This window comes from Equus caballus, chromosome 20 (assembly GCF_041296265.1).
Source record: "Equus caballus isolate H_3958 breed thoroughbred chromosome 20, TB-T2T, whole genome shotgun sequence".
Lineage (NCBI taxonomy): Eukaryota > Metazoa > Chordata > Mammalia > Perissodactyla > Equidae > Equus > Equus caballus.
In genome coordinates, this window is record NC_091703.1 from 47622953 (window position 1) to 47650641 (window position 27689).

The 27689-nt window shown below is 44.6% G+C and overlaps 1 protein-coding gene across 7 annotated transcripts in view; it reads left to right on the top strand.

Annotated features, from left to right (window-relative positions):
- RUNX2 (RUNX family transcription factor 2) overlaps positions 1-27689 on the top strand; it is a 315448-nt gene that overhangs the window by 194424 nt on the left and 93335 nt on the right. For 3 of the 7 annotated variants that reach the window (XM_070244667.1, XM_070244669.1, XM_070244670.1), the window contains one exon: positions 12543-16828. The exons of 2 other annotated variants lie outside the window; for them this stretch is intronic. In XM_070244667.1, coding sequence (XP_070100768.1) covers positions 12543-13021 — 479 coding nt within the window. In that variant the 3' untranslated portion in view covers positions 13022-16828. Of the gene's footprint in view, positions 1-10894; positions 10961-12542; positions 16829-27689 lie in introns of those variants that run through there. 2 more of the 7 variants (XM_070244666.1, XM_023624254.2) reach the window with 1 other exon arrangement.

Here is a 27689-nt window from a genome sequence, read left to right on the forward strand (position 1 = left end):
AAAAACCACTTTGAGAACAAGGCTCTATGTAACCAAGATGTGTTTGTTTTTGTTTCAATCACTCAGAAGAGAAATCATCTCTTGTCCATTGTTAAAAGAAGGGTTTCAATCAAAGGAAAATTCTACATATTCTAAAATATACAAACAGCTCTTTGAAACTGATGCCAGATCAAACTCTAAAAGGGACGCTTTTCCCCCAGCAGTTTTGAGTTAATTCCGTGTGCCGGGCTTGAGTGGAGAAACTCTGGGACTGTCAGAGGAGCGAGTTACGGCAGCACTTGGGTGGGTCCGGAAGCCTCAGCAGGAGGCTTGTCTCAGGACGGTACGAAGACTCTGCGTATGGTTTCAGGCTAAATCCTCGCAACAAAGAAGAAATTCTTTTTAGTGAGTTGGTTTTTCAGTTCAGTGAAAGGCAGTAGTTTGCTTTCTGATGCTATTGGATCTAGACATCCAATGTGAGAAGGCATGCCAGTCCTCACTTTTTAAAAAAATTCAGTTGAAGTGTCCCCTGTTGTTAAAGAAATATCATCCTTTCCTCTATGAGGACTTCTACTAGGATGAAAAGTAGGCGATGCTAATGAGACAACTCTAGTGGGGAAAAGGGACACGGACTAGGAAACCCAACAATTTCCTTTCGTCTCTGCCACTGATTGGGTGTGTCCTGGAGACGGTGCATCCTTTCTTTGACTAAGCTTTGTGGTCAGTTGGCACCTGCCATGTCTACCTCATAGCCTTTTTGTGCAGGTAAAACCAGATGTATGTAAGAACAGTGATGACTTTAAAAAGCAATGTTTCAATTTGAGACTTTTTTTTATTTAATTATTATTTTTGAGGGTCACTGTTGATGTGGGACGGGATAATTTGCTTGGGACTGAAAAAGGCAGAAAAAGTTTTTGTTCTTAGGATAAGGGAGCAAAGCACAGAGCAGGTTAGAACAAGAGACACAGCCCTGGTGGGCAGAGCAGAGCTGTGAATGTGGAACTGACTCGAGTCCTTTAGGTGCAGGTAAAGCCAGGTACAGTAGGTCAGGAAAAGCAGCTGGCTGAAGATGGACAGCAGAGACAGAAGACACAGAGAAACTGCAGTTAGAGACAGGGGTTTAGGTCAAACCTGGTACCACCATCACTTTTTCCTTGTACCCACATTTAAATACTTTCTCTAGGTCCCTCTGAGAGGAGCTACATACAATGCATTTAAAGATGGGACAGAGTTCCCGTTCTCAAGGAATGCACAGGCTGGTAGAAGTGATAAGTTGATTTGTAGCTCCTGCGCACGCACACGCCCGTAAGAGGCACATGAAGAAGCGAGTGAGTGCAGAGGAAGGAGAGGGGACTATGGGCTAACCAAGAAGATGAGAAGAATCTTTGAAGCAGAGGGGGGTTGTGAGGTAGGTTTTAAAGGTTGCTTGGAATTTCCAGGGACTGAGATGGGTGGGAGCAGGGATACTAAGGGACTAATGTCAACCAAGGCATGAAGGTGGGAACGTGGAGGGTAGTACAGAAAATGGAAGAGAGGCCCGTTTGACTGGATTGTAGGGTTCATGAGGAGCAGAGTAAGTGAGAGACAGGCTGGAAGGTAAGTCGAGACAAGACGGAATTCTAGCCAACGTCTGTTGTATGCCTAATACAGAGATCTGGAAATGTACTCCTACCTGAGTAAAAAGAGTGACATGCAGTCACAGAACAGCTAGGCAGTTGTGAACAAGGAAACCCTGAGGAACCAGAAAGGTGGACAAGACAAGGTTTCAGGAACCCAAATAAGCCATCTGGGCAGAAGATACAACACACAAACCAAAGTGGATCTTGATTCTAAGGCAACTTTCTATTATAACCAGGAAACCTCTTGTATTTTCCTTTTGGGAAAGAAACCAATCCCTGGGCATGATCAGCCCAAGCCCGCCTGGGGGAGCAGGTAAGTGGATACACCTGATTGTAGGGGAGAGCGGGCAAAGATAAGGAAGGTCCTAGTAGGAGGCTGACGCCTGTGGCTCTGATGCTAGATTCACATGGATTGTGCTAAGCCTGGGGTGCCTGTGCCTCGTGCAGCTGACCGGGACAGACTGAAGAGCACTTTGCTGATCCGGTTCAAGTTCTGGGTCTTGGGGCATTGGGCGGTTTGAGTCACGTGTGTTAAGGTCCAGCATGGCCTCAGGGCTGTCGGACCCCAGCAAGGCGCTAAACTTTTTGAGGGGAATTATATTTGAAAAAACTGGGCTCCAAGCTTGTCAGGTTTTGAGTGATACTGCCTGGGAGGCAGCAGCTGCCTGGGGCCGGCTCCTCCTTTCCCTGCACCTCTCTGGATCAGCGCTGGACTCAGTTATGGCGAGACTCTGAGACTGGTAGGCTAGACTGAGAGGAGCAGATCTAGTCCTGCTTTAACAAGCAGAGAACTGAAGCTCTATCTATCTGCGAGGACACAGCATGTGCATTCGGGGGTGGTGGAATGAGGTCTCTGTGGTGATTATCTGCTGTGGGAGCCCCCTCTTCCTGCTGTGACAGGCATGGCTTTTCACAGAAGAGTTTGGTGGGACCCGGAGCTGGGTGTGTGGAGTTAATCGGGAATTTCAGGATTCTGATTCTCAGCTCATGTCTCTTCTAGCTTGGACCCAATCTCTTCAGTTTCTTTCTTCTCTGGCTCTAATAATTCAACCAGGACCAGTAAGAGGCGTGCCTCTTTGAGATGGAGATGTTTGTTATTTGCTGTGTGTTTTTGCCAGTTCTCACTTACAAGAGTCTTACTCAAAGAGACAGCCTGAGCAATATAAGACATGATTTGCCTAAGATCACTCAGAACATCAGTGGTCAAGACAATACAAGAATTCTGGGGCTGAGTCAAGCATGGCAAATAAGTGGCACACATCAGCCTCCTCATTCCACATCCCATCCCCATCCCTCGGACTGTCCTTGAAAACCAATCAGAACCTTTTTCATCCTTGCCCTCCAGGTAGGCATGGCCAATTGTTAGAATTCCCATGAAAATGACACTGAACCCCTGCACCACGGACAGCTGAGCCCCACAGATCTGGGGCCTGGTCCTGGGCCAGCCTTTACTGGTCTGTAGCCTTGAGGAAATCACTTCACTTCTCTGAGCTTCAGTTTGTCATCCCTCATGTGGGATCAGTAACATTGTCTACCTCCCAGGGCTGTGGTGAGATTTAATGCCACAAAGTAAGTAGAAGTGCTCCAGTCAAGATGCTCTGCCGATGGGAGCCCTGGCGTCTCAGTTGTTTGGTTAGCCACTCTTTCCTCTTAGCAAAACTCATAACACCACGGGATGCTGTGAATGTTAAGTCACTTGTAGGATTCCTATGGTTGGAGCAAAGCAAAGACTACTCTGTTAAGCAATAGCCAGTGCTGGTTCCCGGCCCATCATCAAGCAACCTCGAGTCAGAGCGTCCCTAATCAAGGGGTTAGGCTTGCTACCAGGCTTGAAAGAGACGCTCCTCAGGTCTTTCCACTGAAGTACCCTAAAGGGCAGAGGGAACCAGGCTCCTTCACTGCCCCTGCTCCCCACAATCTGTTGACATAACCCCAAACAACCGCAACTCCCACAAGCAGAGCATTTTCAAGTCTCTTTTTTTATCTTCAAATCCATGTGAATTTTACTCCATAATATGCATTTCTATTTTAATATAAAAATAATGTTTTAGCTTATTAATATCAGTTAAATGTCCCTCTTTACAAACCCTCCCCCCATTTGTCCCCTTCTTGTATTTCATGCCCTCCTATCAGCTAGGCTTTGGTGTCTAATATATAACATCTCAACCAGTTCATAAATTTCTGCTTTTAATATAGTCTGAGGTACCACTCGCACAGACCACAGGAAAATACCAGGCTGTCCCCTCTGCATTCAGGCTTTTTGGAAAGATTTACTTGGGAACAATTTATCATTTAGTTGCAATTTTTAAAATAATCTTAATTGGCCACATATGTTATCAAATAAGAGCTGGTCTTCTAGTCTCTGCTTCCCCCGCCCCCGGCCCGCATCTTCCGCCCCCTCCATCTGCACATGCGCAGTACATTCTGCCAGGACGCCAGAAAGTTAATTAGGCCGCTCTAGGCAGATACCATCACAGGAAAGCCTCCCCCTGATTTAAGATAAGATTACTGATATTGAAGCTGTTATTTTTAGGAGGGAAAGACTATTGCTTTTAAACCTCTTTCCTTCTTTTTCCTAGTTCCTTCTCTCTTAATTGTGGCTCCATGTTTTGGTAGCCATAAGTCATTAGTGGTTTTTAATTTCTCTGAAACTGAAATAAGGTCTGAAAGGGTGGATTTGTCCCTTTTTTCCTCCTTTTTTCCTTTTTTTTTTCTGGCTAATCGGAGGAACGCAACCACATCTGAAGCCACTTGGCTCATTATGAATTTCATGGAAACTGATTCTCTGAAAGTGTTTCCATATGTGTGTTCCCAATATATCCCATCCTCTCTAAATGGGAGCACAGACGTGTGCATGGGCTGGAAATGGCTTCAGGATGTGACAGAGCAGTCATATGACCGCCACGGCACCGTGGGTGGCCCCTTCAGAAAGACACGGTGTCCTGGGTGCTGGCCTCCTTCCTGCAGCGGATCTGGTTTCAAAGACTATCCACTCTTCCGAGCCTTTAAAAAGTTCTTAATCAAGGCCTAGCAAGAAGATCTCTCGTTTTTCCTGTCCCCCCGCCCCCCAACCTTTTGGTTCCTTCCTTCTCTCTTACTCTCCCGCCCCGTGTGCATACATATACGCTGGCCCATCTTCTGCCGCCTGCCTCCTTTTCCTTCAGAAAGAGGAAATACATTATTCCAACAATATCCTCCAAATTTGAGTGGTTTTAAGGAATGGTTGAAGTTGCTGAAAATTACCAGATTGTTTTTTTCCTCTCTCTCTTTCCTTCAGCATAGCATACTTTCTTAGCCTTAGGATCAGCTGGTCTTCCAGAATTTGTGAGCCTGCAGTGGAAAAGTACAATTCATTACAACACGGAAAATAAATATTTATACTGGATAGTTGAGGCTCTTTTCCTCTCTTTTGCAAAACTATGGAGTTTGCTAGTCTGACCTTTCATTATCTTAAAAAAATTGATTTCAGATTCCCATTTTACCAGTTTCTTCTCCATCAGCATGATCTATTGCTTTTCTCCCATATAGGGTATATTTTTCCAATTGTTATCTAATGAAATTAAAAGTAAAAGTAATGTACTGATAGATCCTTGATCATTTTAATGTAAGGGGACAAATTCAGGGAAATTAAGAAAAATCGATGTAAAATCCTTTAAAACTTCAGTGTGGAAAATACAAAATAGTATTCTGTGTGTAGTCTAAAATTGATTTTTGGTTAATGTTTGCACAGCATTTCCACTTCTGTTGTGTTACCTGCTTGAGACTATGCTTGTGCTTCATCCATTGAGCGCGTTTTTTGAAGCACCCATCTTTTCTCAGCACCGTACTGTGTCCTGGGTAGGAGCTAAAAGAAGGATCACGTGGTTCTCATTCTTAATTTGCTTACTATTTAGTTGGAAAATGGAAATAGTTATCTAAAACCAATGATAATACTTTAAAATGCATGGAGTGGTAGAATTTATACACATAAAAGTTCAAGATGTCTCTGGTAAAGCAAAAATGATAAGAATCTGTCTCCCTGGGAAGTCCTTGTGTAGGGGTGAGCTTGCTACCCTTGGTCTGGCAGAGAGAAGAGAGGTGGCCGTGAGACTGGGGAGAGCATGAGGTGCGGATCCCCATATGTCCTACCAGGAAGAGGAGGCTTCAGACCCTGAGGAGTAGTGGGGCGTGACCTTGGAACGGGAGACCAGTGGACCCTGAATATGCCAACAGCGTCCTCCTTATTTTCACCCCTTGGTTGTCGAGTGGCTCAGTCGCGCTTGTGAAAGGTGGCTGACCTATGCTTGGATAGGGGGTGACACCCTCTGGTTTTAAGGCTCTGCCACTTACGTGGCCTGAAAAGGTGGTGTGTAAGTGGAAGATTTTCCCCTTTTGTGTGTGTATCGTAGAACGCAGATCGAAGGAGACTCAAGGCAGATGCTCCACGTGTTCCCGCTGGCGGCGTCTGTCAGGGCAGCAGAGGCAGAGCAGAACACTGAGCTGGGACAGAAGGACCACGTTATAATCTCGTGATGTCACTCAGGTCCACTGTGTCTCCAGGCTTCTAATTCTTTTTTTTTAAAGTATACCTTTTGGTGAGGAAGATTGGCCCTGAGCTAGCATCTGTTGCCAATCATCCTCTTTTTTTCCTCCCCAAAACCCCAGTACATAGTTGTAAGTCACTCTACTTCTTCTATGTGGGATGCCACCACAACATGGCTTGATGAGCGGTGTGTAGGTCCATGCCCAGGATCCAAACTGGTGAACCCCAGGCTGCCAAAGTGGAGCATGCAAACTTAACCACTCGTCCACGGGGCTGGCCCCTCGATTCTTCTCTAGAAAGGTCATTTGCGATTCTTGATGACTGACATACTGGCTCTGTATACTAGTCTAGAGATTCAGACAGGTTGTGAGTTTTACACCCTGTTACCTTTACCCCCAACTCCAATTGAATAACACGACCTTCGTGGCAGCAGTTACCCTGGGATCCTGAGGGAGACAAGTGTGCTAACGAACCTTTCCGCAGGCCATCCATTTCTGGCCTCGTCCCCTTTCTCTTTCACGTCTTCTCTCCGTGGCTCCCAGTGTAGTCTTACACACAGCTATTGGCTCTAAGGATACTGGGAACAACACTGGTGGCAAAACAGGCATCTGCTCACTGGTGGCAACTGCCATATGTGGGCCCGTCTCGAATGTGAGGTCAAGTGATGTCATGATGCTTGGGGAAGAGTTTTGAACACTCTTTCAAGAGAGTTTTATGAGGTTTTATAGGTATAGGATGGTATTTGAATTACATTTTAGGTTTGATGTCAGCATTGCCTAACATTTATTATATCTTTTTTTTTTTGTTTTTGGTGAGGAAGATTGGCCCTGAGCTAACATCTGTTGCCAGTCTTCCTCTTTTTGCTTGTACAGAGTTCCTGATCCCTCTTGACTAATTATTCAGTCACTTATCCATCCATCCATACACCTACATTTAAAAATAATTTAAGCTCTTACAATGTAGAAGGTCCTGAAGGATATGAGAGGAAAATAAATCATGACCTTTACCATCCAAAGCTTACTTTACAGTTGGAGAGAACAGGCTGAGAAACAGCTAATAATTCTGTAAAGTAGTAACTAAGGGCCCAAAAGAGTGATATTGAAAATAAATACTATTGGAACAGGAGTGAAATAGGAAATGATATAATAGAACGGGGGGAGGGGGCAGCCAAAGTGTGGTAGAAGGGGAAGAAGATTCTTAGAGGAGGGCAGCTCACTGGAGATCCCGTGCATTTTGTGTTCCAATAGAAAGCATGCTGTGAGGGGGTTCATAGAAAAGTATTCAGGCTTTATTTGAAATTTGTTGAAGCAATAACTCCTGCCATTTAAAAGGCCCCAGTGCAGCTTTGAAGTTAACGCCTCATTGCCGAGAAGTATGATGGCTTTTCATTCTCTACCCTTATGCCCTTGCGTTTAAAAAGTAGGACAAAGGACTCTGAATATGCCAGTTGTGTTCACCTGGATTCACGACCCCTGTTCCTTTTCTCTGCCCCGCCTCCTTCTCAGCTGGGATGTATAAATACCATGGCTTAGAGGGGACGATACACGGGTACCATGTTTCCAAGCTGACAGCCCCACATGGCAAGTACGCAGTCTGATATTCTTTTCAAACTCCCATTTCCTTTCATTCTAGAGATCTCCTTGTCCATTTTCAACCAACCATTATCTACTGAGGGTCTACGAAATGAGAAAATGGATGTTAAAGTAGCAGGGAAAGGCCTAGAAATGTCAAGTGCTCTTGTTACTAAGCCCTGAAGGGGAGGCAAGCAAGGATCAGACAGCTCTTTGTCCTCAACAGCTCGCTCTTCAGTTAGGAGTCCGGCGCGCCAGGTGCCCCAAGGTCACTAGCAGTCGAAAGCAGTGCGTGAAAGATGCCGAGTGGCAGGTCACAGGCTGCGAGAACTGAAGGTCAGAGGTTCTCTTTCATTCTCTCTGATCGTGGTTTCACTCCTTTCTACCACACTTTCCACTCCCTCTGAAGACCCAAGAAACCTAGTTGGTAAAGAGGGGCTATTTCCTTTTTCCTCATAGACCTTGCGGGGAGGAGCAAGTTTTTTTTTTTTTACCTTTTAACATTGATTTTATTTGAGCTTCATGGGCATTTTATTAATATATTCTTCCTCATGTATATTAGGTTGTGAACAGCTGCTGCTGCTGCTGCTGTTTTAATGAGCCCGGGTCTTGGAGCTCTCTTTATGACAGCTACATTGGTCTGCAAGCACTCTGACTGTGGCCAGGGGTGCAGACAGGGCTCCGGAATGAGCTGCATCTGTAGGAAACCAGCAGGTCCTAAGGGAATCAAACCCTTGACCTTGGTCTCATTCACATTATGCCATGAGCAACTGCACTAATTGCTCACTATTTAGCAGATTAGATCAAAAACATGACCTAAAAGAGTTGTTAATAATGTCCCAAAGACAGTAACCCTCATTGGGGCAACACATAGACACCAGAAGAGCCTACTTAAGTGTTTTTAGGCAAATTTATGACTTTTAGTGCAGCAGATATTTACGTATTTGTGCAGATATATCAGATTCCTGAAGGGTGACTAAGATGGCAAAGAGGTCAGAAGTAAGAGGGGTCTGGTTGTGGCTCAGCCTCTCTCACGCTGCATGGTGTTGTAGAATGAGTGGCTCCCCTCCTCTGGACCTCAGCTTCCCTGTCTGTCAGCGGGTTAGATCAGGATTATCTAAGCAGTAAATGAGGGGTTTGGATTTTTCCATCGGAGTACCCCAGCCGGCAGAGGAGGGTCAGTGGGTGCCTTAGGGCATCCGAGACATAGCCCAAACCTAGTCGCAAGTGCAAACTTTTGTTGAAGTCAGTTTTTATTTGTTTGTTTAAACATTCACCCAAGTGTTGCATTCTACCCTATATCGCATTCATGTTTACTGTATAGTGTCGCCCCGACTCCAAGTTGAGTACAGCCAGCCCATCCGGAGGATGCACCGTGTTCATCGGGGTTTCAAGGACCCCCGGGCAGCGCTGGCTTTCTCTAATGAGGAGGTTGCAGTCAGGAGTTGTAAACAGGCTCTGGGGGCTCCGAGACTCAGGGCACATCACCGGGCAGTTACTGAGCCTTGGTTTTACGTTTATAAAATCAGATTGGGGGAATGGAACTTCTAGAACTTGCCAGGTTTTCATCTTGACCCTTTTAATAAGTAGATAGTACATTTCCTTTAGTTGATAGAATATCTAGGTCTATTTTTTTAAGTCTGTAAGTATATTTTTTAAGTTTGCAATGTGGCTGGTGGCACAGGTATGAATCATTTAGAACACAATGTCAATATGACCCAAGAAGGCAGTCTAAAAGGTAACCTGAGTTCATATACAAAACAGAGATTAGAAGTTCAGATACAACCCCATTCAATGAAAGAAAACTTAGTTGTATCATTTGCTTCTGTAACAATTATTGTCAATAAATTGAAGATTAGGAAGGGGTATATGTTTGGGTTTTTTTTTTTTAAGTTTAGGATTCCTTCTCTCTCCCCATCATAGATTATTATCTAGGAGATCTCATGTGATACTGTCGCAAGTTGTTAATATTTCTTCATAGAGAACATGTTGCTGTATGTTTCAGAAACATTTCTTGGTAACACAAAAATAGCGAAGCAAATTCCAGAAAATTCTGGTTTTTGCAAGTTATAAAAATTACTGTATAATCGCTTTAAAGTCCACATTAACTCTCTGCCCCGAAGGAGTTAGTCCTCAAGACAGTACAGTCTCAAATGACTAGAAGGGATTGGTCAAAATTGTGTAAACCCAGCGGAAATTCACTGCATTGTTTTCTATAAACCACAACCAGAGCTCATTAATTGAAAAATGAATGTCAGTTCGCATTAGCTGGGATCTATAAACCAGAAAGGTACAGTGATCCTGGCACGTGATAGATAATAAAAACGTCAGCAAAATGTATCAGGTAATATAGAGAAGTTGGGGCGGTGGAGGGATACCTTCAAAACCATATTGGAGTTTACTGGCAGGGCCCCACAGAAAGGGTTTTAATGAGGCTTCTGCATCAAAATAAGGGAAACCACATGGAATTTTAATTATGACTATGGTATATCGTAAGTACAAATACCCCCGAGAAGCATTTTGTACATTGACAGGCCTGTCTGTGTGAGCTCTGTGCTTCTGTGGGGGGCACACATGGATGTTTTAAGTGTGACTTCTTTCCGTTTGAAATTGCTCACGTTATTCTGGTTTCTCTCACGTGGTCTGAGCATTGAACTTAATGCTTCCAGAAGGGGCCTGCCTATAACTATTAGCTCTGCCAACTCCAGTTCACCCAGCTGCCCTACAGTGAAAAGGCGGGCGAGGAACATCTGTGGCCCCCCTGTAGTGCCTGCATCGTGTGAGGCAGTGCAGAAGCGTGCGGCAGGGGCACCTTACCGCTCATCTGCCCCCACGTGCGATTCTGTTGTCATCGCTTCTTGTACATTTTTAAACTGGAGCTTGTCAGAGTTTCGTCTTTGGGAAGGGTTAGGTAGAGGCCAGTTGAGGATGGCACAATTTATAAAAAGCTGAGAGTAACTGCCCAGCCTGTGTGAGTTTTGGTTTGTCATCTTGAAAGTGTTTGCTTCTGGTCTTAGAAGCTGCTCACTGGCTTTTCACCCTCTGCTTATGGGCCTGTGGATCCGGGAAAAGCACTAACGAGGGCTGGGAACTTCTCTGCCTCCCCCTCCCCTGAGCTGTTGCTTCTCCTCTGTCTTGGAATTCACGGTGACAGAACGTTAGCGCTGGAAGGGAACTTAGAGCTCATCCCCCTCATTTTACAGATGATGACACTGCCACCTCTGACTTCTGCCTCTGGCCTTCCACTCTCAGTAAGAAGAGCCAGGCAGGTGAGACTTTTAATTGCTGGGCTGGGCTGGGCGGGGCTGTCTGATTGGTACTGTCCCATTTTCGAGGAAAACTTCTGTTAACTCTGCATTGCTTTGAAATCGTCACTTTTATTACAAATGCACATCGTGGCACTTGGGCCTAGCATTTTATGAAAATCACAGGCAGTGTGCATTTTAAGAAAAATGAACAACTCTCCATCAGCCCCTTTAAAGAAAAGTATTAGGATTATTCCTTTAATAGATAATGTAGTATCCAAGAACAAGGGCTAAATAAAAATGGGGCTGGACAAGTACCCACTCCCTGAGGCCTTCAAGAATCACTAAGTGCTTTCCCTTCTAGGTAAAATCTATAGGAAAAGCAAAGATACGAGATCCAAAGAATTGAAAGATTTTAGATGCGCTCCAAATCTTAACACTGGTGTTATAAAAGGGCTTGTCACAATTCTGTCAGTTTTAGAAAAGCATAACCCAATCTTTAAAGATGACAACTATAGGTTTTTAGGCATTTCAGAAAACTAATTTCCACATGAAGTGGTTTATAACCGTGGTTTCATAAGTTAAGCACCAGAAATATCTGTGAAGGATGTATACTGTAAGCTTTAGAAGTTAAAGGACTTTCCATTTTAGGGGAAAACCACCTTTGCATCCAGGTTACCCGTTCAAATTGGCCTGAAGCTAATTCTGTAGGATGTGGGACAGGGCCCAGTAAATACATGGTGAGGTGCCCTCCTCTTGGATCTCCCTGAGCAGTGAGCCTGTCCCCAAAGCTACTGTCGGCACCTGGCCTCCATCAGGTCCCACGTCTCCCATCAAGAGGTGGAATGCAGTGATTCCTGGGTACCAAGCCTTTCCCCACTACGTCCAAAACCTACTTATTTAGTTTATGACCCTCAGGAGAATTTCTAAGGGCTAGACCCTCCCTCTACGCCCCCAGATAAGTAAGGTAGTTCCAGAATACGTTGAAATCTGGTTTGATTTCAATCTGGCTTGATTCTTTTGAAAATCTGTTAGTAAGATGAAGAATAAAACAAGATTGTAAATTATTTTAAGAGTTGAAAAGAAATGATAGGAACGTGTTAGGATATCTTTTTGAAGTTCCTTCATTGATTAAGGGACCTGCCAAGAGTGCCAATAACAAATCTGATCCTTCTGGAACATCTTCATATTGGGTTGAGGAAAAGGACCTTGTCCAACCTAGTAAAAATGTCACTTTCAAATATCTGAGGAGCAACGAGAAACAAAAAGAGAAAAAGGTCAATGAGGACTCAGTCTTGAAGTCTGGTGAGTGAATCAATATGATCAGAGTGTTGGGTTGGCTTACACAGACGACCTAGCACAACTGGGGTTTTCAAAGCCCTCTGGGATTCTCTGCGGGTGAAGAACATGAGGATAAATGCTGCGAAGAGTGTTAAGTGAGAAAAAAAAAAAAAGACTGTGTAGTGACCGGTGCATTTGAAGGTCTGTTTGTGGCTTGCTGTTCCTTTTTGGGAAGCTAAAGTTTTCTTCTTTCTTGTAAAAATTCTATCATTATTTTAATTGATATTTACAGATTTTTCCCCCCATCTTCTGTTGTAATTTTTAGGTGCTTCAGAACTGGGCCCTTTTTCAGACCCCAGGCAGTTCCCAAGCATTTCATCCCTCACTGAGAGCCGCTTCTCCAACCCACGAATGCACTATCCAGCCACCTTTACTTACACCCCGCCAGTCACCTCAGGCATGTCCCTCGGTATGTCCGCCACCACTCACTACCACACCTACCTGCCACCACCCTACCCCGGCTCTTCCCAAAGCCAGAGTGGACCCTTCCAGACCAGCAGCACTCCATATCTCTACTATGGCACTTCGTCAGGATCCTATCAGTTCCCCATGGTGCCGGGGGGAGACCGGTCTCCTTCCAGAATGCTGCCGCCATGCACCACCACCTCGAATGGCAGCACGCTATTAAATCCAAATTTGCCTAACCAGAATGATGGTGTTGACGCTGATGGAAGCCACAGCAGTTCCCCAACTGTTTTGAATTCTAGTGGCAGAATGGATGAATCTGTTTGGCGACCGTATTGAAATTCCTCAGCAATGGCCCAGCGGTATCTGGGAGCCACGTCCCAAGTGTATCAATATATACATATATAGAGAGAGTGCATATATATGTATATCGATTAGCTATCTACAAAGTGCCTATTTTTTAGAAGATTTTTCATTCACTCAGTCAGTCATGATCTTGCAACCATAGGAGGGGAGATTTTGAGAAGCAAAAGGCCCAAGATAGACAGTCATAACCAGGTTTCAGACGGTTTTCTATTTAAAATGTACTTTTACAAACAAAGGAGAAAAGGTATTTTTGTTGCTTTTGTTGTTTGGTCTGTTGTCATAAACAACCTGCTCATATGCCAATTCAGAGAGGCGGACTCCAGGTTCAGCAGGAGGAGGAGGGAGCCCCATCCTCCCTGTGCTTTGAACCCACGCGCCCTCCCGGTTGCGCTGCGTCTGGACCAGCGCATGCGCAGAGCCGCTTCCCAAGCGGGTCGAGGTGCGCGCGAAGGGAGAAGAGGCGGAGTGGATGCTTCCGTGATGGGGCGCTCCATTCAGTTCGCTCCATTCAGATCGCTGTTCCAAACTTGGCTTTCAGACCTACGCGAGTACTCATTTGAACTGTTTGGTTCAGCTTTTTGGTTTTTTTTTTTTTTTTTTTTCTACTTTGAGAAAGTGACTTCAAAAATACTGATCAGGTTAGATTATTTTATTTTACTTTTTTTGTACTTTTTGTTTTCCTTTTCCCACTTAACCAAAAAGAAAACCCATCCCACAAACCAACCCCCCTCTCCTTTTATGCAAAACTGAAAATGGCAATATCTTATTATAGCCATAATGGTATAGATAGTGTTTGCGTTTGGCTGTGTGTTATTTGTTTTCTTTTTTTTTTTTAAATTATGAATATGTGTAAAATCTGAGGTAACTTGCTAACGTGAATGGTCATATAACTTTAAAGATATATTTATAATTATTTAATGACATTTGGACCCTTGAAACATTTCTTAGTGTATTGATATGTTGACTTCGGTCTCTAAAAGTGCTCTTTATTAAATAACAAATTTCTTCAGTGGGCTAGAGCCATATCTGAAATATTGCTAAGCAATTTCAGTTCATCCAGGCACAATGTGATTTTTAAAAATACTTCCATCTCCAAATATTTTAGATGTAGCTTGTTTTTGTGATGTATGAAGGAAATGTTATGTTTAGTTCTTTCAGATCTTTGATTGCCTCTAAGCTTTGCCTTTTAAGCAATAATTAGGGATTTAAAAACAACTCTTAGCCCTTTATCGCTTCTGTTGCCCTTTATCAGCATTTAATGCTGGAGTGATGTGGTTTCTTAATTTCTTTCGAATAGCAATGACTCTTGTCATATTAAAAAAGACAAGCACAAGTGAATCATTGAACTGCAGAAGAAAGTTCTGTGGTTTCCTAGTTAAAGCAAAACTCTAAATCGCCAGGCTTCATAGTGAAGATGCACGTGGCTAAGGCATCAATCATGATTCCCATGATACAGGAAAGCCAAATTGCACCCGGGATTCTTAACCAACCCGCCTTAGCAAACAGTCAGTCAGTCAGTCAATCGGGGGAACCCACATCTGCCTCACCCAAGGCCCCACCGGCAGCTCTCCACAGAATTTGCATTTAAAGGAGCAGAATTAAGTCATTGTCTTATGAGAGCAAGGTCATCTGAAGTAGCAGGGGAGTTCCACAGAGAGCTGATCTGAGAGAACAGACAGCCCATGGGGACCCCTGGACGACCTTTGACATTCAGATTCTCCCAAGGTAGGGGAAAGGGAAGGCTGGCTGTGTGGAATTGGGCTGCTCCTACCACGTCTGGATTTGAGTTAAAACCCCTCCTGCACTTTGACCACTCCTGGCGGCCGTGGGGCAAATTCTCAAGTGTGACTCCTTAATCCAAGCCAGGATCATTCAGTGACACCGCCAGACAAATGCCTGCCCACCCAGCCCCACCCCCCCAACGTCAGGGCCCCTTCATTTGAATTCCCAGCCCCGCTAAGCAGAACTTTGCAGAGATGGGCCTCCAGCCCCCAGAGGCCCCATGCTCTCTAGTCATTCCCCATCCCGACTTCCTAGGCTGCCAAGCATGGCAGGACAGCCCGTGGGGCCGGGCAGTTGGACCTGTACTTCTCGCCTGGGAGCCTCTGGGAATTCATCCTGACTCCTCCTAATAAAAATTGAGGGGAAAACAAAACAAAACACTTTGCCTTCTAAAGGTCGTATACCAAGTATGCTTAGATGAATAAGCCACTTTTCTGTTACTGAAGTAAGATGGAAGTAGTAACTGATACTATTTATTGTTTGCATGTGGTAGCTTGAAGCACACCACTGTCCATTTATTTGTAAGTGTAAACTATGTGTGTTTGTTTCAGCAGCACTTAAAAAAGCCAGTGTCTGGTTACACATTTCGATTTTAATTGATTGACATAAAAATGTTACCGCCAGTGCCAGCTGTACCCTATTTAATAAAAAAGGTACTATATTTGTACATTATTTTTTAATGTTAAAGGGCTTTTTTAAGTTTACAGTACACATACTAAGTGACATTAGGGATGCTTTTGTGTTGAAATGTTATTATCGTGGCTGCAGGCAGCAACCCAGAAACACTTTAAAAGTTTTTTTTCTTGGGAAGAATTCAAGTACTTCTTCCTTCCACCCTCATTCCAACCACTCGATGGGGTAATTTACATTTCCTAGATCAAATGCTGCCCTTTTTTGGCCTGGAGGTTAAATTTTTCTTTTATCTTTTTTTTTTTTTTTTTTTTCCTTAACTGAACCCTTAATTTGCACTGGGCCATGTGTATGATTTGTGATTTCAAGACCCAAGCAAAGCCTTACTGCTACTGTGGAACCATGCACTCTATTTCAGGTCAAAATAGCACGGTCTTTAGGGAGCATTAGTGTTGCTGGAGTTGAGAGTGTGAGCAGCACAGCCACTTTTCTGTCTGTTTCGGCTGTCCCACGCATTCTAACCTATGTCAGAGTTCCAGAACAGGTACCGAAGCTTTGGTTTTCGATTAGTGGAATGACATCCAGCCTGGAACTGAGAGACTCGACAGAGTAGCTCTTGTTTGTCCTTTAGTCTGTCTTACCCCACCAGAGCCTTTTAAAAGATCCACCCCATTAGGGACCATCCATTGCAAATTCAGAGGGGAGATGTGTGTGCTGGCTTAGAGTTCCCTCCATCCCCACGACGGGGACTGACTCAAAGTCTAGGTGAGGACATGGAAACACAAAGCATTAGCAAAAACAGTAATCAAATCTATGATATTTGAAAGAACATTAATAAATAAGATCAATAAAAGATGACACTTCCAAACCTTGAATTTGTTGTTCTTAAAAAGATAATGCCTTTAAAAAAATATTTTCTGTGAGAACTTTTTAGATGTTTGTTTACTTCATGTTTACAAATAACTGTTTGCTTTTTAACGCAGTACTTTGAAATATATCAGCCAAAACCATAACTTACAGTAATTTCTTAGGTATTCTGAATAAAATTCCATTTTTCTGGATATGCTTTACCATTCTTAGATTTCTGTGGAACAAAAATATTTGTAGCATTTTGTGTAAATACAAGCTTTTCGTTTTTATTTTTTTCCAATTGCTGTTCCCCAAGATTTGCTTTCCATGCACATATTGTACAAATTCTGCTTTGTGCCACAGGTCATGATTGTGGATGAGTTTACTCTTAACTTCAAAGGGACTATTTGTATTGTATGTTGCAACTGTAAATTGAATTATTTGGCATTTTTCTCATGATTGTAATATTAATTTGAAGTTTGAATTTAATTTTCAATAAAATGGCTTTTTTGGTTTTGTTATGTGTGTACATTGGGTCTTTTCTCGTCCGCGGCTTCTTCTCTACTCTGACACCTCCTCTTGCCTACACCTGGCCTGTTATTGGCCGTAGGACTTGCCAGGGCTGGATGAGAACAGAGAGCCTATATTACTGGTGAGAGGAAAAACAGTCTTGGTAAGCGCTGGGTCTTGTTTTGTCCTGCTCCTAAGAGGGGTGGGCGAAGAATCTAGCCATGAACCCACTTCCTTGTCAGCCTGTGTCTGAAAGAAGGTGTGCCCCCCTCCATCCTTGGGTGAAGCCCCTTATTCCAGCAATGGCACTAGTCAGGGTGTAAGGACAGCAGCTTCAGTGGTTCTGTGATTCTAATCTCTGGGCACGTGAACGCAGCCGGGCAAGTGAACCCCTGGCTGTAGCCACAAGCTCTCAGGCGGCCCAGGCATAGGGGGTCATCTGTCTTCCTTCCCGCATCTCTTTTGGGTTCTTAAAAAGAAAGTCAACCAAAGCCCAAGGATGAGTAAAAACAGACTTTGGTCTGGAGCTCTCTAGTCTCAGAAAAATTCTGCTAGCGAGCATAAGCATGGTTTGGAGATTTTTTTTCTGGGCCATTGTTTATTTTTGGCAAGTCCCTCCCCTGCGATAAGGTTGAGGGCCTGGGGTAGAGTGGTTGCTTTCTTTAGGTCCTGCACTTTCTGTACGTCTTGGCTTACCACAGTTCTAAAAGAGGGACCAGGAAACCGTGGTGCAGAGAAGCTCAGCCGCTCGCCAGTGGGCCACGTCACGCGAAGAGTTAGAGGCCTCCTTTAGGTGGATCTGCTCCTTCTTACCCCTTGGACACTGTTTTCTGAGAAATCCTGGAAACAGCTAATTTCTAAGACCCGTAGACATTCTAAGAGCACTTGGGTGAACGTAGGCCAGGAAACTTGTTTGTGACTCTTTGAGGATGTATATTTATCCTTTTAAATTAAACATCTGTGTGACTTGAAAAGGCATCCCATAGGAGGTGGGCACAGTGGCTTTCCTGTCCTCTCCAGCTTTCTGCAGCAGCATGGTTTAGGGCAAATCACTTCACACCTCTGGGTTTCAGTTTCTTGGTTTATGGAAAGGCACTGGGCGAGATCTTGGCACTGTTGACATTTCAGGCTGGATAATACTTTGGTGTGTGTGTAGGGAGGGCTGTCCTGTGCATTGTAGGACGTTGAGCGGCATCCGTGGCTTCTACCCTCTAGATGCTGGTAGCACCTGCCCAGTTGTGACAATGAAAACTGTTTCCAGACATTGCCAAATGTCCCCAGGAGGGCACAATCGCCCCAATGGAGAACCACTGGGCTAACGGCTCTCTCTAAATTCTTAGGTCAGGCTTTATTGACAGGGCTGGTGTGAGAATTCATTGCTCGTTAAAACAGGGTAGGCCGGCAGAAGACTGAGGGGCCTCCCAGGGCTGGATGTCCATCAACCTTTCCCATCCCTTCACCCAATGGCCCCCCGAGGTGTGGACGTGTTGTGAGGGAGGCCCTGCTTCCCTCCTCCCTGCCTCAGCGCGGCCGTGGGGCTCTCCTGGGCCTGGCCTGCTTGACCATATTTATCATGGCTGCTTCTGTTTCTCACTGGAAAAGACGGGTGGAAGAAGAAAGCAATTTCTCCAGTGTTTTTGACCCTTTGTGCCCCCTGCCCCCCAAATATTTAATCCTCAGACATTTCTTCAAGAGTGGGTGTTTCCTGTTAACTCAATCCCAGCCGAGACTGGCCCAATAAACACCTCAGCTCTCTGTCGCAGAGTTTATTTGGCTGGGAAATGGGTATTGCCATGTAAACAGGAAGCCCCCTGAAGTTATTATCTACAGATGCGGTTGAAGAGCCACATGTTTATATTTATGGGATTTGAGAACAGCCTGCAAAGGCGAGGGAGGAGGTGGAGGAAGCCCTCGTTCACAGACGGACAGAGCAGGGCCTACAGATCTTCACCAGTTGATTTTTCATTCCCTCTGGAAACGGGTGGTTAACAATAGTGACACAGCCCAGATCTGCGGCAGAACTGGAGGTTCTTGTCCCATGTAAGCAGACAACCCCACCTAGATTGTCAGGTTAACAGCAGGCAGTCCAGTCCACTGGGCTCTCTGTCCCGATTATTTAAAATCATTTTAGAGACCAGTCCTAGGAAACAACAGTTTAGGGGCATCAGAAAGGTAGGGGGTTTATGATAAAACTGCCACCCTATCATCGTTAAGTTTTCTGGGGACACTTAAACTGATTGTCACGGTTTTAGTGAGTGTGGGCCAGCTCACCTGTGAGATCCCAGGCAAACTCGCGCATTTGCTCCTCGAGTCAGTTCCTAAGGGCCTGGAAGGATGCTTTTCTGTGAGAGTCTGCAAGGCCTGAGCTGTCTGGGGTCGGTGTAGAGAACGTGCAGGGGGTGAGACAGCCGGCCTGCACACTAGGCCTAGGGACTCCGGGTTTCTCCAATTCCTCTCCACCCACCTCTGCTCTCCCTCCTGTGGCTCTCTCCTCGCACCTGGAGAACGTGCTTAAGTAAGGCCAGGGAGGAACCAATACATGGAGAGCTGATGCTCCATATGTAAATGATGAGCTCTGAGCAAAGGCAAGGGGATCTCTCCCCTCCTGGCCGCCATTCTTGTGCACTCCAACAAGCCTCTTTGTAGCTTCCCAGGGGCTTCCCAGCACAGTAGCTATTTAATCAGGAGGCGTTGGACATGAAGTTTTTAAAAAAATTATGAATCAAAATTTAGCAAAGAAAAGAATCCACTGCAGATGCAAAGGGTAATATACTAGAGAGAGAGAGAGAGAGAGAGAGAGAGAGAGAGAGAGAGTGTGTGTGTGTGTGTGTGTGTGTGTGTGTGTGTGTGTGTGTGTGAGTGATGTGCGCATGCATGCCTGAAGGGAGACAGGGAGGGGGCAGGTTGGCGAGATGGAAAGAGCTGCCTGAGCAGCCATTCGGGGAGAGATGGAGCTCGCCACACACATAAGGGTTTCTTGACACGGCACTTGTTTGCCTCAGATGTTTGTAATTCCTGCAGATTCTGCAAAAAAGCACCGCCTTCCTCCCACAGGTCTTGAAGAAGCAATTACTCTTCTTCAAATTGGTTATTTAGAGGGGACAAGGGACACTGGATGCTCCTGAGATGTCAGGAGCACGGTGAAGCTGACCTTTAAGAAGGGGTTATAATGAATTTTTGTAAAGCTTTTATTCAAAAGCTTTCTGTGACTCAACCCGTCCTGCTGTTCAGACATGCTCAACCAGTTGGAAACCAGAAGGATCGAGTTTCTGGAAACCCACTTAACTTTGACTAAAACTTATTTTAATTTGTTTTCTTATTATCTTGTTGCAGTGATGTCTGGCAACTTAGTGGGGTTTTCTGGAAAACCTGCTTTATGTTTTAGCCTTGCAAACGTAGCTCACTTATTGATTGCTATCTTTTTGTCCCATGTCATTCTGTCCCACTCTATAGCCCGCAGAAGGGGAAGAATTTCCCCCCACCTGTCATTCTTATAAAGACATCAAGACCATGTAGCAAAATGATAAAAAAAAAAAAAAAAAAAGGTAGGGGGGAAGACAAGCAAAAGTTCTTCCACACAAGCACACAATCCCCTCAAGAACTAGTCTTGGGGCCGGTCCTGTGGCCGAGTGGTTAAGTTCATGCGCTCCACTTTGGTGGCCCAGGGTTTTGCTGGTTTGGATCCTGGGCACAGACCTAGCACTACTCATCAGGCCGTGCTGAGGCGGCGTCCCACATAGCAGAACCAGAAGGACCTACGACTAGAATATACAACTATGTGCTGGGGAGTTTGGGGAGAAGACGAAAGAAAGAAAAGAAAAAAGAACTAGTCTTGTCTCTGCAGCATTAAATGAGGCCAGAACACCAAATTGCAACCAGGTCTCCTGTGGCCTTGTGCTCCTTAGGCCTTAGGACATTTCTCCTGCAGAACCATAAGTACCAGAGTTAGCCCGGATGTGGAAAATGAAAGTGAGAGAAAGTGGGTTTAGGAGATACAGTATATGGTGGCAGAACTTAAGGATGTTTTTTTGAGAGATGGGAGTACCAGGAACTCCCAAAACACAACTGGATGATGGATTGATGCGAATGTGCAAATTTATTCTTTAAAAACAGCAAAAAGCAAACAACAAAACCACAGGTCATGCATAATTGTGGGAGTATTAATACAACGGTTTTATGATATAAGTCTCCTTGGACGTCGTTTCCTTCCTAAATTAGGTCATTTATTTTTTATAACTCCATCCATCTCGGACAGTGACACAGCTCTGACCAGTTTCACTTTCTGTTTCTCTGTGAGTTTCTCTTTATTTTTCTGCCCCCAAAGGAGAGGAGACTTCTGTGGCAATCATTACATATTCCAGTAATGCCTTAGTCTGGTTCTGTCTTCTCTAACAGTCATTTAATATTTAAATCGTGAAAATCATAGTGACCTTTCTCCCTTTTAGCAGTGTGCTTAAAAAGTCATTTTGTGTGTGGATTTCGGGGCATAGAAAATTTGACTCCTTATCAAAATCTTCCTATTAGTGGTTTCACAGATGAGAAACACAGAGATTATTATTGAATACAATTCTCAACCGCAACTTCTGGAACACGGACTGTGAACTGCAATTGTGCAGGGAGAGACGGAAGGACCAGCTTTCATTCCTCGTGGGCATGAGAGGGAGAGAAGGCTCCAAGAAGGAAGAAGTGCGGAACTTTAGCAAGGGGTTAAGTGGTTAATAGGAACTAAGGTTTTTTTATTGGCTAATAAAACCTCTCAGGGTTTTTCATATTATATGGTTCCTTCAGGCTCCTAGCCCAATGCTTAAAAAAAGAAAAAGATGAAAACAACAACAAAAAGCTGGAGCCTAAATACCAATGTAGTCCCAGTCTTGTTTACTTTTTCATTTCCGCAGTTGTAAAAAAAAAAAAAAAATTCCTCTGGTAGTTCAACTTTATCACACTGCAGGAGAGGGTCAGTGTTTGAAAAACGGCAGTGGTTCCTGCCTCCCAGCGAAGGGAAAAAGTCCACTCTGCCCCTCTGTTTCAGAAAAAAGGAGACCACGGTGAGAGTGATGGATGCATCAGGAAATTTTAAAATGAAAGCCATCGGGGGAGGAGGGAGAGCAGATATTGAACCGAGACACAACCCTGGAATCCAGAATGCAAATGATCTCTGTCCTTTTATTACAGTGGTTCTCCCAACAGAGCAGGATGTTCTTGTTTTCGATAATAGCCAGACCAGATGCTAAATTCTCCTCGGCAACACGCTGTATAAGTGAGAAGGCAAACAGCTGATTCCTGTTAAGATGAACACCAGGAGAATAAGCCAGAAAGTATGAGAATTCTCTGGAGGTTTTTGCTTTGTAAACCCCTGTTTGGCAGAAAGATCACAGAATCCGAACTGAAAACACAGCGTGTCCTCCTGCGCCCGTCCCTCATCCGAGCCGCTAGCTGGGGGCCTTTGAGCCTCCTGCCTTCCATCCAGTCCTTTCGTAAGTTATCCAGAACGCTGGCTCACAGGTTCCCCAAGAGGGGAAGTCGGAAGCCCTGAGCCCTTTGGCCTTCGATGACTGTAGAAAAATATTCATCAACAGGAGGAATTTTTTTTACTTGCTCCTTGCCATAGAAAATAGTGAAATTCTGAACGTGAGCCAATAATTTTAAAATGGCATCTTTGTTCCATCTTTTTCGCTCCCTTTTTCCCCCTGTCAGAGTCCATCAAATCTCTCAGTGATTATTTTGTTTTAGGATATGCCACACACGCAAGATGCTGCTTTCTTCTTTCCCAGGGAGCTTCTGGAGCCGCTGTGGGGCCCTGCGGGCCCAGGCCGACCAAAGCAGCCGCACTGCCCGGTGCCACTGGCTCAGGCCGCCTCGGAATGCCCCAAACGTCGCTTCCCAGAGAGCAGGGGTGCCCTGTGGGAGGGATCTCCCTTGGGCTTTGCTCCCAAGGCCTGCAGGGGAGTGAGTGGGAGAAGGATGGGTGTCAGGATCGGTAGACAGGCTCCCACTGGCAATAGTCCCCTTTGTTACTGTTCCTCCTAACCCCTCCTACCACCTTTCCCCAAGTGCCACTCCCTCCCCTGCAATGCACCAAGGACATGCCAGCTACCCATTTCTCCCTTTTTTCTTCCTCCTGAGCTGTCCTGGAAGCCCACTTGGCCCTGATCTCACCAATGTGAACATCCTGGGGAGAAAGGAATGGGGACCAAAGATAGTTTTCCTCCTTCCCCTCTTAGGATGGCCCTGAAGGCCATTGTTTTAATTTCCTTTTGGGAAAAAGCCATATTTGGTACCTGTAGCATGATCTAATAATAATAATAAACAATATTTAACTTTTATGGCACACTTGACTATTTGCCTGGCACTTTGCTTAATATTTTGCAGCCCTTATCTCAATCTTCCCAGCAATCTATGAAGAGGTTAGTACTGTTTTCATCCCCATTTTACTGATGGGGAAAGTGAGGTTCAAACTTGCCCAAGGTTACACCGCTATTAACAAGCCTAGATCTGCCTGATTCCAAAGACTATGTTCCTAAGCTAACAGTTTAGACACAATCTCCTTTATCATCTACTTAATGGAGGGTATGAAAAGTAAATGAGTTAATGAGACATGAAAGTACTTAGCAAAGTGTCCAGCACATAATAGATAAAAAATAGATGGTACCTGTTATTATTACTCACAGTAATTAAGATGATTATTTTAAAAACCATAAATAAAATTTTCAATTAGTTTGAGTCACAGACTGGGAGCCCCAAGTGGAACAATTTTTTTTAAATACTATTTTAACATTTTTTAAAATGTTGCTCTTTGAAAGTAATACTTTTCTATGTGTTTTATAAACTATTTTTCTACTGAATATCATGGCTAAGTTTGGCAATTGGTTTACCATAGGCTCCTTCCCTGAAGGAACTCAGAGACGTCCCATTACATAAACCATAAATATAAAACGCGTTGATGCCTTCAGAACAGAAATGTTGACCCTACCCCAACCTCAATTCCCAATCTGTAATCTCTTCCAAGGTTTCCATTTAGATGTGTTGAATCTCATGTAAATGTTGCTACTGGAAAACTTAATCTGGACTTAATTTGGAAGCATTGGCCTCATCTGACAAGAGAAAGACCTAAGCCAAGAAATTCCTGTCAACCTCAACTCTTACCTTTCCAGCAGTGGCCCTGGGGTCCTCCTCGCCACCTGACGAAGGGGCAGCACCAGGTCCCCCGTTCCTAAACTGACATCACTGAGAGGCAGTGCTATGCAGTGGAGAGTGCTGAGCTGAGGGGCCCAAGGCCTGAGGAAACCTGGCTGCAGCCTGAAACGGAGCACCTGTGTGTGCAAGGCTGTGTGCACCTGTGCGCAGGCCTGGAGGGAGCAGGGAACAGGGCAGCAGTGTTCCCTGCCCTGGATCCTTTAAATCTCTTTCACTGAATAGGTAGGCTTCTCTCCAACTATCTTCAAGCATTTTACAGGCTATTTCGTTAGATCCACTTTATATGGAATTAATATCCCATTTTACTGAAATCTTAGAGAACAGAAATGACCTCTCTCTGTCTCACCCTCTCTGCCTTCTTTTCTTTCATCTTTCTGCAAATATTTATCGAACACCTACTGTAGGCAGGGCAACTGGCTGGAAGGCTTGGCACCAGTAAAAAGCACATTGGAAAGCGTCTCTGTTCAACTTAATCCATACCAGTAAGAGATGCTTGTCAGGCCGTTCTCTGCTTAAGCAAATTCACGAATGCTTCAGATTGCCAAAAACAGACATTAAAAAGTCAGCAATTAGTTTCTAGAGAGAATTTAGATAGTTTTGATTTCTGCTTATAGCCAATTTCATTTCCCATTTCTCGTTTCCTAAAATACCCAAGTATTTGTAAGGCACTTGGCACCTATATTTAGTCCTACAAGCCTTTCATTTCCACCACAATTCATGGGGGGCTTGGTGTTTAAAAAGTGGGTGATTTTCGTACAATCGAAGGAGGAAGAGCTGCTTTTCCATTTTCTCCTCCCTCTTGTAGCTGCCATGCAGCCACCTCTGCATTAAGGGGTTGAGTGGTGTATTGAAAGGGGGAAACAGAAAGTGGCAGAAAGCTGGCTTCCAGATCCTTAACCCCCACTAACTAAACGTGTGACCTTGAACGAGGCACTAAACCCCTCTTGACCTTCTCCCTAAAAGTGGACAATAATATATTACCTGCCAGATGGTACGTTAAGGGACCATGCAGTAACTCTCGCCTATAGATTTGGAGTGGCTTTTAGAGTGGAGAAATTAGGGGGCGTTTTAAGAGGTGCAGCTAGAGTTTGCCCAACACTAAGAGAGAGAATGAGGTCCATTATTTCTCACAGAATTGGCAAAAATGCCCATTTTGTAGAGGATGAGGAAGTGGAACCCCAGACAGGTCACATCACATGTGCAGGACCACCCTGTAGGGAGATGAGGGGAAGTGTAGAGAGACATCTGGATGTAGGTAGATAGACGTCCGGGGGTGGACATCTATTTCCAAGCAGTTCCCATACTCATTCACCGGAGGAGACATTTCTTTCCTTTATAATAGTAGCATCTTCTGCATTATCTTTTCATTAAGACCTTACACTTATATACTTTTCTAGTCTTTATGAACCTATTTCTATTTGCTATAAATTTAGGCAAACTGATTCTTTTAAAAATTTCTCATACTCATGTGAATTAATTTCCAACATGCTGACTCCATACCATGCTCCAGCTAACTTATTGAAAAAGACCTGCTATGTATTACTTCATAAAAAACAGATAAAGTTACATCCCAGGCCTGACTTAGTGAGTGAGAAATTCAGTCCAAGAGCATCAATACCATCCCTTCCTGGACACAGATGACCTCTTCATGGGCAACATACTTCAAGTTGATTGTCTCTTAGGGGACAAGGGGCCCCCTTGCCCTCAGTGCCCAGGGTAGACGCCACGGCCTTGTTGTGGTCAAAGGTCTTTCTATTTGCTGTTTCATACTCTGGCTGTAGAGATGAGGCCACACTCTTGACTTGTTTACATGATATCCTACCCACCTAAACAAATGAAAACTGACAGCTAATCTTGAAAAAAGATAGGCTTTTCATCTCACTTTTGTCTTTGATCTGCTCACTATCCGAGTTACCTATTATCAGTATCTCTTCAATTTAAAAGATGCAAGAGGAAAACTATGTTCGTGGGGCAATGATGGAACACACAGGTGTTGGGTATAATGCTATTAGACAAGACTTACAACCTAGTTACTCGTCTGACCCCTGTTTAATGATAGGCACAACATTATTGATTGTGTCAGGTGATTATCAGACACCAGTGCTAAGCCATCTGCAGGGCGGAAGGAGGTGGAGGGCTGAAAGGAGGAAGAATTTGTAGCTTCACCCCGTGCGTTACTTGAGAGAATAGCTGTCATTTGCTTCGCTTCAAAATCCCCAACTCTCATCTGATCTTAAGGGAGGGGCTGCATTTTTATTCATTCAATAAATACTGATTGAACGCTTACTAGAATTGATGGGAATGAAAATGAAGGAGACATACCCCTCCGTCCAAGAAGCTCACCACCTGCTCGGAGAGACAGAGAAATAAACTTGCAAGTGACAATACAGTGCAGCCGTGCCATAGCAGACAGGTGAGCCCAGGGGAGAGGAGCCCCAAGGAGGCAGCAACTCCTTGGCCAAGGCAGGAAGATGACATTTGAGCTGGATCCGGAAAGATGAGTAATTCCTTGCCATTCTGGGTCTGCAGCTAAGCTAGACGCCAGCCCCACATCCACCCTGCAGTGCAGTTCTCAGAAGTAGAAAAATCCCCCCACTATGGAGATCCCACATAGAGAGCTCCAGAAAAAAAGAGAGCGAGATAGCGCCCCCAGGCTCTGTGTAGCGCTGTAGCATGCCAAATCACACTGCCATTGATAAGATGAGCTGGAGGGATTCTCAAAGCGGTTCGAGTGGTGGGGTTAGAGCAGCATCAACATCTGTGTGCAATGCGAGTCATACTTCAGAAAACCATATTCAATATTAGAATAACTAAAAACCAAAACAGATATCTGTGTTATCAAAATATATAACATGGAGGCCAGTCGGTGGCGTAGTGGTTAAGTTAGCCCGCTCCGCTTCAGTGGCCGTGGGTTCACCGGTTTGGATCCCAGGTGTGGACCTGTGCACCGCTCATCAAGCCATGCTGGGGCAGGTGTCCCACATATAAAATAGAGGACGAAGGGCACAGATGTTAGCTCAGGGCCAATCTTCCTCAAAAAAAAGAAAAAAACCCCAAAAAACCGCAAAAAACCAAAATATATAACGAAGAAAAAAATGTGAGATCTGAATGTTTATCAAAAGAGAGCATCCATATAAAACATGTTGAGAGATGACAGCATAAAATATCAAATTTTCAGTACAGACTGTAGGTATACTTTATCCGATTGCTTGCTCAGTGCCTACCACTAAGTGGACCCGAGTCTTGACGAGATGGTGAGGGATAATTTGGCACATAGGACCCTTCAGCATTCAGTAGGGGAGGGTGACAAGTATAAATGGTTGGGATAAGTTTATGCTTTGGATGATCACATATTCAAAGAACGTAATGAGAGCTATGCCCGTGACTGATCCTAAGTAAAACTTTAAGGCAGGTTCTTGGGGTCTTCTTTACCCACACCTCCCAGACCTCTCCTTGGAGGCCTGCCATGCCCATAAGGGACCTCACATGGCCTCTGCCTCTCTTCCCAAGCCTACACCAGCTAATCTTGTACTGTGGACCTCCCCTTTTATAAAGGGAAACTGTCTTGACCCTCACCTTTGAGCAGTCAGTGTATTTGCATTTCAAGGGAGTTTTTCTGGAACTGCTACAAGCCGCATGCCTTGCTCAAAGGGCAGGAGGCTTTCTTGGGATGCTT